General features: G+C 52.3%; 1 protein-coding gene across 1 annotated transcript in view; it reads right to left on the reverse strand.

Annotated features, from left to right (window-relative positions):
• Positions 1 to 9499: 9499 nt before the first annotated feature.
• Muc12 (mucin 12, cell surface associated) overlaps positions 9500 to 14025 on the reverse strand; it is a 10069-nt gene continuing 5543 nt past the window's right edge. Inside the window, exons 8-13 of the mRNA XM_023714314.1 lie at positions 13036 to 13110; positions 12763 to 12925; positions 11947 to 12108; positions 11358 to 11434; positions 9827 to 9912; positions 9500 to 9697 (exon numbers count right to left, since the gene is read on the reverse strand). Coding sequence (XP_023570082.1) covers positions 9656 to 9697; positions 9827 to 9912; positions 11358 to 11434; positions 11947 to 12108; positions 12763 to 12925; positions 13036 to 13110 — 605 coding nt within the window. The 3' untranslated portion in view covers positions 9500 to 9655. The remainder of the gene's footprint in view (positions 9698 to 9826; positions 9913 to 11357; positions 11435 to 11946; positions 12109 to 12762; positions 12926 to 13035; positions 13111 to 14025) is intronic.

The raw sequence follows: 14025 nt of genomic DNA on the forward strand, positions 1-14025 counted from the left end.
ACAGGGACCGCGGTTCAATCCCCCAGCACCACATGCCAGCCAGCCCCGCCCCCTGGTGGGCTGAGCTGGCCACACACAAAAAAAATAAATAAATATTTTAAAAAAATAAAAAATAAATAAATAGAAGGGCTGGTGAGATAGCTTAGTGGACTAAGCACTTGCTTAGGCAAGTGCAGGGACCAAGATTCAATCCCTGGTCCTATATGCCTTGCCAGCCCTGCCCCTGATGCACACTCAGCTGGAGACCAAGTCCAGGCATGGCGGTGCATGCCTATAATCCCAGCTCTGGGGAGGCTGAAAACAGGAGGATCACTGCAAGTCCAAGTTGTGTAGTGAGACCCTGTATCAAATACATAATTGAAAAAAAATAATAGATTTTTTTAAAGAAAAAGAAAGGGACAGCCAAATATCTCAGTGGATTAAAGCGCTTGCAAGCAGGCACAAGGTTGAGGGGTTTAATTCCCAGGCCTGCTGGGCCGGCCCAGTCCCCAGGGCACACTGAGACAGCGATTAAGACTAGGTGTGGTGGGATGCATCTGTAATCCCAGCACTTAGGAGGCTGTAAACAGGTGGATCATTGTGAGTCCAATCTAGTAGTGAGACCTTGAACACCCTGTGGACCCTCCCCTAAATACAAAAATAAATAAATAAATAAAAATAAAAGGAAAAGAAAAAAGAAATAAAGCATCTAAATAACCCCTACATTCATTAAAGACATTGAAACCATAGTTTAAAAACTTTCTCACAAAGATAACTGCAGACAAATAGCTTCAGGGGCGAGGTCTACCCCATGGTAATGGGGATCAACAGTGCCAATCCTACACAAGTGCTTTAAAAGATTAGAGGGCAGGGAATACTTACCAACATTCAGTAGGGGACCAGCCTTACTCTGATATGAAAACCACACAGTCTTGACAAAGAAAAGAAAACCACTGACCAATATCCTTTATGAACCTAGACCCCAAAATTCTGAACATGAATTTAACAAACAGAATTGAATATCTTGAAAGACTAACACATCATGACCAAGTGAGGTTTATTCTAGGGGTGGAGTATTGCTCTAATATTTAAAATCTATACATATAATTTGCTGTTTTGGGGAGTGGGGAGTGATTCTGGGATTCAAACCCAAAGCCTCAGGCATGCTGGGCTAGTGTTCTACCTCTGAGCTGCAGCCCCAGCTCTATAATTCACCTTTGTTCAAAAAGATCATTTTTCAGAGACAAGGTCTTTCTATGCAGTTTAAGTTGGCCTTGAACTCACTATGTAGCCCAGGCTGGCCTCAACCTAACAGCAACTCGCTTGCCTCAGCCTCCTGAGTACTGGGCTTATAGGTATGCACCACCACACGTGGGCAAATAATTCATCATTTTAACAAATTGTAAAAGAAAAATCATATGATCATCTCAACAGTCATGTCAGGGGGTCAGACATCTGAAAAATTCTAGCATCAATTCCTGGTTAAAAGATATCAGCAAGGGGCTGGGGAGATAGCTCAGCAAGAACCAGAGTTCGATCCCTGGAATCAAATGCTGTGCTGGCCTCTTCTGTAATCTCAGCACTAAAGAAGAGGCTGAGATAGGAAGATCATTGTGAGTCCAAGCTGCACAGCAAGACCACATATAGATATATAGATATATATACAATCAGCAAGGTAGCATGTCTCACCCGTTCTGTTCAATTGATACTGCAAATTTTAATCAGTGGGCTTTGCTCATTCTTCAAAGAAAAAAAGGGGGTCAGGGGAACCAGAGGGGCAAGGGGAGAAGCACAAGGCATGTATGTGCCAAGCAATGGCGATGATGGCCAACAAAGCACCAGAAGCAGAGGCAGCAGATAGATTCTCCCTGACAGTCCCTGGGAGAAACCAACCCTGCCAACACCAGGATGTTGGACTTTCCAGCTTCAGGAACTGCGGACAATGGCCTCCATTGTCCGCCCCCCACTTGGAGATGTTTTGTTACTGTGGCCCAGCCACATGACACACCCACCTTTCACCTTAGATACCACTGAACGTTCCCATCCACAGCCAAGGACTCTGTCCCAGTGTCAGCCCCCACTTGCATCCTTCATTCACCCCAGGAATGGTACAAATTAATGGAATTTTTATTATCATTCCACAATGACAAATTAAGCTACAAGGTAAATAGTAATAAAGTTATATTTTCAAGCCGGGTCCAGCGGGGCACACACACCTGTAATCCCAGCACTCTGGGAGGCTGAGGCAAGAGGATCATGAGTTCAAGCCCCGTCCTGGGAATAATTTAGGGGCTTAAAAAAAACCTGAAAGCAATAATTTGCTTTCAGGTTTTTTGGTTGTTTTTTTATTTTTCTTTTTTTTTTTTTTTTAACAAGGTGTCGCTAGGTAGTCCAGGCTGCTTTGAATTCACTATGTAGTCCAAGTGGGCACAGAACTCTCCACGATACTCCTGCCTCAGCCTCCCCAGTGCTGGGATTACGTGTGTGTGCCACCACTCCTGGCTTATTTCCAGGTTGTAAAAATCATTTAAAGCCAAAGCAAGCCCAAAGTAAGGGTTGCTCTAAAAATAGAACATGCATAAACCTGACTTCCAGGAGAAGTGAAGCCCCCTCGACTAAGAATACTTCAGAGAGTAGCTCTCCCCTGGGAACAGGACCATGCCTCACCCTGAAGATTTCAGAGCGCTGACGCCAGGACTGAGACAGCAACCAACTGGGCTGCTGCACACCGGCTAATCCTCTGCCGTGGGCCTGCCTCCCTCTGGTTCAAGTGTGGGGTGTGAACCCCCATATCAGGAAGTGCCCCTCCAGCTTTCCTTTGCTATTTCCCTCTAATGCTTAAAACTACATTTGAAAGTTCTCAAATGTGCCAGACCATGCTGTCCCTACTTGAACAGGGGGAGAAGTTTCACTAAGAAAGGTATTTTTGAGAAATTTAATAAAATCTTTTTTTTTTTTCTTTTTTTGTATCTTAGTAAAGGTCTACTGGTTCTACAGGGTCTCACTAAGTAGATCAGACTCATAGTGATCGGCCTGTGTTCAGCCTCCAAAGAGCTAGGATTACTGGAGCGCGCCACCACACCCAGCCTGAATTGCTGTCTCTGCCTGCCCCTGGGGAGGGGCCAGCATGTCAGGCTGGGGATCGAACCCCAGCTGCTGCATCTGCCTAAACAGGCTCTTTAATCTGCTGAGCTATTTGGCTGGCCCAATAAAATCAATTTTTAAAGTCCTACTTTGAAAAATGGTTGTTGCTAAAGGTCAAACCTAGAGCCCCAACCATGCTGAGCATGTGCTCTACTGCTGAGCTACAGGAACAGGTGCCTGGTGTACACACACCGGGCTGGCTTTGGGGATCGGGGGCTCTGAGGCCTCACTCACCCATCTAGATGCCCTGGACCACCTCATCACACTCTGGCCCATAGAAGGGGCTGGGACAGCGGCACCTGAGTCCATCCCAGGAGCCTCCACTGTTGCAAATCTTGAGCAGGAACTCACACTGATCTCCCGTGAAGCTGGCAGGGCAGATGCAGTCCTCCCCCGTCCACAGCCCTCCACTGAGGCAGTTCTCCGGGAGACTCGGATTGTGCAACACGTCACAGCCTGAAACGTGCTCCCAAGGACATTCGCGACACCCTGGTTGCACAGGTCAGTGAGGGTCACCCTATTTCCCAGGCAGGAGGACTGAGGCAGAGAGAGACTAAGAGGCCTGGCCAGTCCTGGACTCCAGTTCACCTTACTTCAGCCCAAAAACATGAGCAGAGAGAACAGTGGTGCTGTGCCAGGTAAATGCCACTAGCAGGACTAGGAAGAGGAAGCAGGAGACGGAGGCTGGGAGAGCCCTGGGGAATGCACGCACACTCGGAGCCTGTGCCAAGGCTGCCGGTGACGTCACCTTTGCCCCTGTCTCAGCCACCTTCGTGCTGGTGATATGAAACACCCAACACCCTCAGCTTAAGGAGGGACATTTATTTTAGCTCACAGCTTTTATCCATGGTTTACTGGATTCAAGACAGAAACAGCACAGCAGAGACACCAAGCAGAGGAAAGGCGTCTGGGCGTGGCAACAGGAGCAGGCCCAGACTCAAGAATACCCGCTGCCGTGTCACACCCCGACCCCCTCTGGCCAGGCCCCCTCCTAACAGTGCATCGCAGCCAACCGCTGAAATCAAGGGTTGGACCTGCTAGGACAGCACTACGTGACCCAGTCACCTTCCACACACAAGGGAGTGGTGGGGGTGGGGGCACAGGACATGTTTTTCCCATTTTTTTTCCTCCAGTTTTATTCATGCCTTTTAATTACTTAAGCTTATTGGTACACTTTAAATGTGCATAATGATTACATTCATCATGGGGAATTTGTCCCTGTCATGGGGGAATATTTTAGATCTGAGCCACCACATCCCTTAACACCAGCTCGGAAGAGCCTGTGCTGGAACTTGCTATGGCAACTACTTACGATGCCTTTTTCGTTGTTGTTGTTGTCGTTTTATTCGCTCCCTGCTTCCACCCTGGGGACTGAACCCAGAGTCTTTGCACTGAGCTACCACCTCGTCACTAAATGGCCCATGCTGGCCTTGAACTTGCCATCCTCCTGCCTCAGCCTCCTAGACTGATTGCTGAGATCACAGATGTGATCTGACTGGTTTTTTACCACTTGCCCATCTCTTGGGCTGACTTCTGTGCCTGGCTGGTACTTTATTTCATGCTCTTCTGCCCTTGTAGTGAAAGTATTACACTGCAGAATGTATAACCAGACCCATCTAGCACCAAGCCCATCGTCTCGGACTGTGAGTTGCCCAGAGTCACTCAGGTCGTGGCCAAGGTCGGGGACAAGGAAGCAAAGCTTTGTGATGGTGACTACAAGGGCCTGACATGTCTACTGGAAGCAGACATTCGTATGACAGCCTGGCAGCAAAACTCCCTAGAGCCAGCCCACTCTTCTCTGCCTGGACCTGGCTCCCAAGGGTACAATGGGGCTGTTCTGGGAGCTCGGGGTTCATGGTCAGAGTCCTCCTCTGTGCCTCCAAGGCCCTGGCACCAATGTCCCTGATGGGTGGGAAGAGGGTAAGGGTGAAGGAAGTCCAAGGTTCTACAGGGCTGGGGGTGGAGAGGAGAGACGGGTCCAGACCTCCAGCAGGAGAGGCAAGAAGGAGGGCCGGTGTCCCGTGTGCTGGGGCTGCTTGGAGGATTTCACGTTGGTTATTTTTGACCTTACTAAATTTATTTTGCCTCCTTAATTTTAACCAACTACAGAAGAATGGATTGTTCACACTGAGGCCAAAAGAAGTTCATCTGGATCTCGAAAGGGCTGGGCAGACAGGCAGCTGCCTCCCCACTGGAGAAAATGGGGTAGGGGGCAGATAAAGGGACACAGAGAAATAGGAAGTGGCACTGGGGCCACTCACTGCCCCCACCACCACCTCCCTTGCTCTTCCTTCTGGCTATTAGCAATCTTTCTTTTTTTTAGGGAAATCTTTCTATTTAGCTGGCCTTAAACTCAAGATCCTCCTGCTTCAGCCTCCTTAATGCTGGGTTATAGACGATAGACATAAATCACCACATCCAGTTTATCAATTCTTTTTTTTTTTCTAGTACAGTGAGTTGATCCCATAGCATTTACACAGAGCTACCTTTTTCTCAACTCTTTGTTATTTTTTATTTTGACACAGGGTCTCACTAAATCCCTAATTTGCCTAGGCTGTGGCCAAACTTCTGATCCTCCTGCCTCAGCCTCCCAGTGTGCTGGAATTACAGGCATACACCACCACATCCAGCTAGCAACTATTTTTAAAAAGTCACTGTGCCTCCAGAGTGCTGGGGTACACAACTCAGCAGGACAGCACTTGCCTGGCACCTATGAGACCCTAGGTTACATCGTCGACACTACAAAAATAAAAAATAAAGCCGCTCCCTGCCCTCTGAGGGTTGCCTCTCTTTTCTTTCTGTTAAGGATTGAATTGAAGCCATTTCCGCAATCACTCATAAGGTGACCTTCTTTGGAGAAACGGTTTATACAGAGAATCAGATTAAACTAAGGTCGCTGACAGGACCAATGGATTTCCTTATGAATGGAGAAATGGAGACCCAAAGACAGGTACACGCAGGGAGAGTGGCCAGAAGAGAAGGTAGGAATCGGGCGTGTCCTCTTGCCAACGGATACAGCATGGCCAGCTGTGCCCTGAGGCTACGACAGTCCCCTGGGATGGACCTTCCCTGCCACCTTTAACCCTGCTGGCCCCAGGAACCTAGATGCCTGTCCAGAACTGTGAGGCAGGAAGTGGGCACTTCCAGGCAGCCAGCAATGTGAGCAGCCCCGGGAAGCAGAGGCAGCCTCTCTGTGGGCATCGTGGTTACAGGGGTGGGTGTAACCAAAGAGGAGTTAAGGAAGGGTCTCGCAGGGTCTCAGGAGGGCCCCACACACCAGTCCTTGGAGACATGGGCCTTAGCATTTCTCAAGAGGAAGCTGGAGGTGGGACAAACATGGGCACAGGACCCAAGACAGGGCAGGTCAGGGAGGGCAAAGGTCACATGCATTGGACCAGGCCCTGGTCACATTTATGCTGGGTGTGGAGGTCAGAGGTCTCCTGCCAAGGCAGAGAGGGCTGGGCTGGCCCAGGGGACATTGTGTTTGTTGGTACGTCATATATATCAGAGTCATATATATCTGAGTATCAGGTACTCGGAAAGGTGAGAGGGCAGCCACACCCTGTCCTGGCATCTCCAGCTCAGTGGTCTAAGGATGGGTGGGGCTTTTTGTCCTTGGAGAGGGAATGATAGCAAGGTTCAGAGGTCACTCAAAGCTGACCCTTGGGGGGAAAAAAAGCTGACCCAGGCCCAGAGAGGGCGGAAAACACAAAATCACACAGAGCAGGGGCAGATTCTCGAAAGTCCCATTTTACAGAGGGGGAGACTGAGGCAACAGCTGACTGAAGCAGGATGGGGAGAGGTCAAGGAGGGAAGGAAGAAGTGGACAGAAGAAGAAGGGAGGAGCTGGAGAGGACCCAGGAAGAGGGAAGGGAGAAAGGACAAAAAGAAGATAGTGGGGTGAAAGGATTCAAAGGACCTGGGAAGAGCCTCTCACTAACTGAGGCCATGGCTGTGACACACAGGCCACCATCAGAGGCCTGGGGGGCCAGGAATTATGCTCAAATGCTTCTTGTTTCCTCCTTTAAGAAGAACTGGTCAGGAAGGGGCTGGGGCAGGGTTCCCCAATGCTGCTGGAAATAGGAGCTCAGAGAGGACCAAGTCCAGGACAGACCCAGGAGAATGACATTTTCGAGGCTGGGGCAAGAGGCTCCACTGTGGCCCCAAGTCCCCTTTCTTCTCTCCCAAGATGACACCTCCATGTGGAGGCTGGGCCTGTGGCTTCAGTTTTAGCCTTGATTTCTCTAGGGGCAGCAAGGGAAGGGGGAGCTCCCACTACCACATCCTGCTGTCCCGAGCCTGGTCCCCAAGGCCTGGAGCCCAAAGCTACTAACTTAGAATCATCCCTAGTAGTCCCGGCTCTTGCTTTCAAGGGAGCGAGCTGAGGCCAAAGATAACAGAGTGGCTGTGCGGCACACAGCTGGCTCATGGCAAGATTAGGCTCTTGAAGCCTGTCTTGGCCACAGTCCTGTGACACCCTCAGGGCAGAAGGCAAGGGTGAGAAATGTAGAAATGGCCACAAAAGTGGGAAATCTCTAATCCCAATACTCTGGGAGGCTGAAGCAGGGGACAATAGAGTCAAGTCCAGTTTGGTCAATTTAGTGACTTCACAAAATCTTGTGTCAATGTTTTAAAAGGGTTGATGAGGCAGCTCAGTATGAAGGCCCTGGGATCAGTGCGAGGGGGGGAGGGATAAAGACAGAGGCAGAAGAAAAGGAGAAGGAGAAAGAAGAAAAGAAAAAGAAACGGTCAGGTCAAGAGGCAGAAGAGGCAGATGTGTAATCCCAGCACTCGAGAGGCTGAGGCAGGAGGATTCATGAGTAGGAGACCAGTGTGAGCTCCAAAGTGAGCTCAAGGTCACCCTGAACCACATTGTGAGACCCTGTCTCAAAAACAAAAACACAACCCACAAAAATCACACTCTGAGAACCTGAGAGGCAGGTGTCTGGCCCTGGGGCGTTAGGTGCGGAGACAGAGGGTAGAGGGGGTTGGATGTTTGTTCATCAGGTTAAGGACCAGGTCTAATGCTGGCTGAGCATCTGCTCTGGGATGGCATCTGGGGGTTCTGTTTAATCCTCATGCAGCCAGACCCCAAACAGGCATTACTGCTTCTCCTCTGAGGAGGGACAATTTGGAGGGGGGAGCCCTGCAGGTCTCCTACAGCTCCCTGGGCAGAGAGAGGAGTCCGGGGAGAGAAGGCTCCAGGGAGAGAGGCAGACCCTGGAGCTCGCCTGTGGGATCGCAGTCACTCACCCTGCTCAGCACCGGCAGCACCATCAGGCAGGAGCTGGGGGACGAGGGCTAGAAGGAAGAAGGCTGCTGTCGCCCGCATCTGCACTGGTACACGGAAGGCCGAGCCCGCCCTTCGTCCTTCGCACAAGCTGGTAAAGTGAATGGCAGCCAGGGAACCCCAAAAATAAAAGGGCTCGGAGACCTTTGATCCCTGAGACACTGAGGAGCTGGGGACCAATGGTAACCTGAGTCAATCTAGGAGCTTCTCCCTGGACTTGGGGTGTGGGGTTTGTGCCGGACCAAAGGGCAGAGGGAGGGGTTCCCCTCCATGGCCGAGCAGTGCACAAACACGCAAACAGTGAGATTTATCACTCTAATAGAGGGGTAGCACAGGGTCCAAAGCAGTGCAGAGACAGGATGTAAGCCTCCCAGCACCCCTGGGGAAAGGATGAGGTAGCCAGAAGGGGCCAGGACCGAGCAGGGGAGAAGATCTTCCAGCTGCTGGTGAGGATACCCCTTTTTCAAACCTTTTTGTGTCCTGTGGGTACCCAGTGGGACATGGGGTACAACTCCAGCCACAGCTGAGTCAGTCCCAATGCTGGGGTGGCTGGGAGCTCTTGAGGTTCAGAGGTGAACACAGCCCCCCACGACCACCTGGAGTGACCTTGTACAGCCTCAAGGTCAGCAGAGCTAAGTGTCCCCTCAGGGCTCCCACCCCTCACTCCTTGACCTTGAGGTTCACTCCTGTTCCCAGGCCCTGATTGTGGGCTTGTATGCCACAGACTTCAGAGAGGGGGACCTAGCTCAGCTCCAGGGGAGCAGAACAATACTCTCCTCCCACCCCACCACCACTATCCTGGTGCCACACTAAAGATGCCCCAGACAACCCCAACACCCCAAATGCAGGCTGCAGCCTGCCCCCCACTTCCACGGTCTGCAGGGGAAAGAAGGAAAATGATAATGTCATTGTGCTCTTTAAGAGTTGCTTTTATTCTTGGGGAAATTCCACAGTGGAGAGAAGCCCAAGGGCAAACAAAGATGCCAAGGGTTCTGGTAGCCTCGAGCTCCTGGGCAGGGGGTGAGAGTAAAGGAGCAGACAGACCCCCTCACCACTCCCCCACTCCACCCCCCCACCCCCCGTGGCCTTTCCAGCTGGCTGCAGCAGATCGCAGGCCAATCGGTCATCTGTGCATGGACCTGAGCTCAGCATCACATTCCTCTTGACCACCAGCAGAGTTCATGGTAGACTCTCGGCAACTCTGGTCCAAATCTACATGAGGGGTGGGAGCCTCTGTTCCCCTCACCGAGTTGTCTGCACCACCTCTGGCCTCCGAAAATGGAGCTGGAGAGAGGGAGAGGAAAGTGAGGCCCAAGGGGCAGTCCCAGGACTGGAGTGGGAGCCCCAGGGCTGGGCAGGGAAGCCCCAGGGTTCAAGGATGGCATAGGGCTGGGCTGGCCTTAGATGTGTCACCTCTGCCATAGGGTTGACAGTCTCCAGTGAGGGCTGGAAGTGACTGTAGACATTCTCCAGGCCATATCTGTCCTGCAGATTCTTATCTGTGGGCAGAGGTATGGGGTGAGAGGGAGCCAGAGGAGTCTGGGAGACACAAGAAGTGGAGGAGGTGCTTCAGAAAAAAGAAGCAGATCCTCCCTCCATTCACTGCCCTCTCCCCATGATGTCTTGGAAGATTTAGAATGGGCCCAAAAACTGGCCCAGTGTGCCCCAGGGACAGGCTGGAAGCAGAGGGAAGAAGCCAGCCTCGAAAGCGCAGACCACAGCCAAGGGCCTGATGGAGCAGTGATCACAGATAAGGAGAGGTGCGGAGTTGGGTGAAGCCCAGGCAGCCTCTGAGTCAACAGGAGCCCTCACCCTCCCTGTTGGCAACAGTAACTACAGCACTCAGAGCCCAACCAGGAACCAGCTCCCAGTCCTTGTCTTCTTCTTGGTGCCAAATTGACTTCCTCAGTCCCGCAAACCCTCACCTGCCTCCCTCCCTGTTGGCTGGCTCCCCACCTGCCTCTCTTCCAAGGCCCCCTCAGCCGCAGGCTGCTGACCTCCAGGCCCTTCAGAGAAGCACCTCCTAGTTCAATCCCTCCTGTTTCTCCCCCTAGACACTCATCTCAGCTAGTGATCCCACACTCCTGGTTCTGGGATACCTGAGAGCCCCGAGACTCCTCCCTGTCCTCCAGCACCCCTGCTCACCTCCGAATGCCTCGCCAGGACCCATCTGAGGGCGCTGCTCAAGCACACATCCAGCCCTCTTTGGTCAAAGCTCAGTCAGCCTGGCCCCAAAGTCTGGCATGACCTGGCTCTTCCCACCTCCTGGCCCACAATTCATTATTTGGGGTTTGTTGCCTTTAGTTCCCTCCACTTTGAAGCCTTTGCTTGTGCAGTGCCCCTTGTCTGGGTGCCCCTTCCCTGTCCCAATGGGACAGTTCATGGCACAAGTCACCTCTGACTCACTGCTCAAAGAATTAGACTCAACTCTTTGGAGAACTCTCCAACCTCTGTCATCCCAAGACCCTTGGCCAGGATGCTGTCTACTGTATCAGGAGAAACTGGGCAGGCAGGAATCTGGGCTCAGTGGGGAAAGCTGTGCAAACAGAGATCCCAACAGACACAGCTGGAGGAGCCTGAAAGAGCTGAAGCCAGAGGGCACTGAGCTCAGGGAGACCACACGGAAGCCCACAATGCCAGCCTGTCCCCGTCAGCTGCTGCCCATGGCAGGGAGCAGAACACTCCAGACAACAGCATGGGGTGATTGAAGGCAAATAGGAGGGAGAAAGGGAAGGTGGTCAGGCCTTGGGAATTTGATGGGCAGAGGCTGAGAAAAGGCTGAGGGTTGTCTGGGGCTTTGTGGTGTTGTCAAGGCAGGCAGACAGACCAGGCCACCGCAGCACATGTAAGACATTGTGGCCGTGTCCATGGCAAGGGGGGACATCCTGTGGCCACAGAGCCGCACACCACGCCACGATCTCACCCCCACCCCAACCGCAGGTACCTTCCCAAATGCCCGTGTTCTGGAAGCTGCCAGGGAGACCTTCTTTCTGCCACTCTTGAGACAGGTTGTACTCTTGGCTGTCGACAGAAATGGGGTGAATGTGGAGGTCTGAGCTTCCCCCAGGAGAAGGGGTGTGTCCCAGCCACACCCTGCGTCCTAGAGGGCCCTGTCCTCTGCACTGGCAGCAGAGAAGGCAGAGCAAGGCCAGCAGATTCCCTTCCCAGGGCACTGACCCGGCTTCCCAGATGCCCCTCACTGCCCCCAGCAGACTTCACGGCGGTTCCTTTGCACTGTCAGCCCAGCCCAAGGAAGGAGAAGGGTGGGGACCCAAATGGCTCAGTCCCCACTTCCTCATATGGCTTCTGTGACAGCCCAGGTGACATCAACCGCAGGTAATGTCATTGTGTAATCTAATTTCAGTGCTTAAGCTTTTGTTTCCACTTCTCTGCCGAACAGGTGTGGCCTATCGTACTTTACTGGAAGCAACCTGGCAGTACCCCATCTGACCTCAGTGGCCAGGGGCCACCTGGGGTTCCTGCACCAGCTCTGTGTCTACTCTCCAAGCCACATGCTGGCCCCACGTGCTCACCTGTGCAGTCTCCTCTGGGATCGACCAAGGAAGACAGCCAGAGTCAGCACAATGACCAGGAGCACGGCCAGCACGGCGCCCACCAGGCCGTACACGAGGTTCTTGCTGATAGTCAGCTCACAGGTCTCCCCCCAGTACCAGTGCGAGTCTGTGTTTGGGCACCTGGAGACACAAGCACAAGCTCAGCCCCTGACATGCCGACACCGGCCTCCCAAAGGCCAATGTCAGTCACAAAGCACAGGTACTAGGTGGCCCATGCCCTGAGGGCAGGTTCTGGATCCCCAGGGCAAGGAGAGGCTGGGGCACTCTGGGAGCAGGAATCGAGAGTGACAGGAGCTCAGAAGGATCCCAGAGAGCTGGGCACCTCCTGCCAGACATGTGATGTTTACCTATCTAATCTCAAACTTTGACATCTGGATGGGCTTGTTATCGTGTATTTTATTTTGCAATTTAATTTATGATCTCGGGAAATTGAGCATGTAGGCCCCTGCTATAGCTGATAAAGAAACCTCAGCTGAGATAAGGGAGGGGAAATTAATGAGAAAGCGAGAAAGAGAAAAACGAGGGTGTGGGTAGAGAGAGATGGTAGAAATGAAACAGAGCTTCCCGCGCCACCCCAAGAAGCAGCTAGCTTTGCTGCTTTGCTGAGGGGCAAATCTCTAATCTGCGCCCTCCTGTCACTCTCATGAGGTTGGGGTTGGGGGATGAGGGAATATAGAGGAGCAGGATGAGTCATCTTCTTAGCTCTGCCCACCCCACCCTGGCTCTGTGAATGTGGGGAGCAGCGGGAGTCCTCTGGACCCAGGGGACACTCACAGGCAGTGGGGGCCACTGCGCTGCAGCTGGCACTCTCCCAGGTTGCAGTTGAGGTGCCCCTTCCAGCCCTGGGTGCACCTGGTCACGCAAGTCAGCTGCCCATCCAGCTCCTCCGCATAGTAGTACTGGCCAAAGCCCTCGGCAGCCTTCTGGATACATTGCTCTGTGCGTGAGAGGTTAGTAGCCTGAGTCAGCCCAGCGGCAGCTCCCACGACCCCACATTCACTGCCCGTGCTCACCCCCTCCTGTCCGTGGCTCAATGTAGCTGCTCACCCTGGGGGTCGAAGTTTGTCTTCACTACGGCTTCATTCACCACGGTGTCTTGTGCGTTGTAACACAGTTTGGAGACTGCCGAGAGGATAGGAGGGAGATAAAACCAACAGAAATGCTTCCCCTGCCTCCCTGGGGGTAGCCCACTCTATACCCCCTCTCCTGCCACACTGGGCTGGCCCTGGAAGGATCAAGCTTGGCCTATCCCTGGATAGGCAGCAGGACCTGTGAGTTGGCTCAGGCAGGGACCCTGGGGGTGGTGACAACCTCAGCCAGGGAGAGAGAAGTCTTAGCGGGAGAAGGATGGTCCTGGAGGAAGGTCATGTGAGACAGTCAGGGACTCCATGATGGGACAGAAGGCTAGAACAACGCATGAGTCCCTTCCTAGAACAGTACATGCCACCTCTCTACATTGCGCTTTTTACAGCAGATCTGTCTCGAGACTGATAAAACTACCGATGCAGAATGTGGGTGCGATGTGAGGGCCCTGTTACCAAAAAAAATCCACCAGTTTGGTTTGAAACTGTCTCATTGCTATTTGTTTCTCAATAAAATTATGGAAAAAAAAAATCTACAGAGACCGCCTAGCTTCTCTTGCTCTTAGTGCACACAGAAATCCCTTGTTTTGGAGGCCGCCCAGATCGACCATACATTGTTAGTCTCCCTCTACCTTCGCTCCGCTTAGTGCCTGACACATGAGCTGGGACAGAAATCACCCTGATTACTTTGCAGAAACTTGAAGGCTCCTTTTTTGTGGAAATACTGACTAGCTTCGTGGCCCACGCCTGTATTCCCAGTGTCCTGGGAGGCTGAGGCCAAGGGATCAGAAGTTCAAGTCCAGCCTGGGCAACTTGATGACTTAGCAAGACTCTGTCTCAAAGAGAGAGGGAAGGAGGGAAGGAAGAGGAAGAGAAAGGGGGGGAGGAGAGAGAGAGAGAGAGAGAGAGAGAGAGAGAGAGAGGAGAGAAAAGAGAAAAGAGAGGAGAGAGATGC

Source organism: Octodon degus, unplaced genomic scaffold (genome assembly GCF_000260255.1).
Source record: "Octodon degus isolate 3935 unplaced genomic scaffold, OctDeg1.0 scaffold00035, whole genome shotgun sequence".
Classification (NCBI taxonomy): Eukaryota; Metazoa; Chordata; class Mammalia; order Rodentia; family Octodontidae; genus Octodon; species Octodon degus.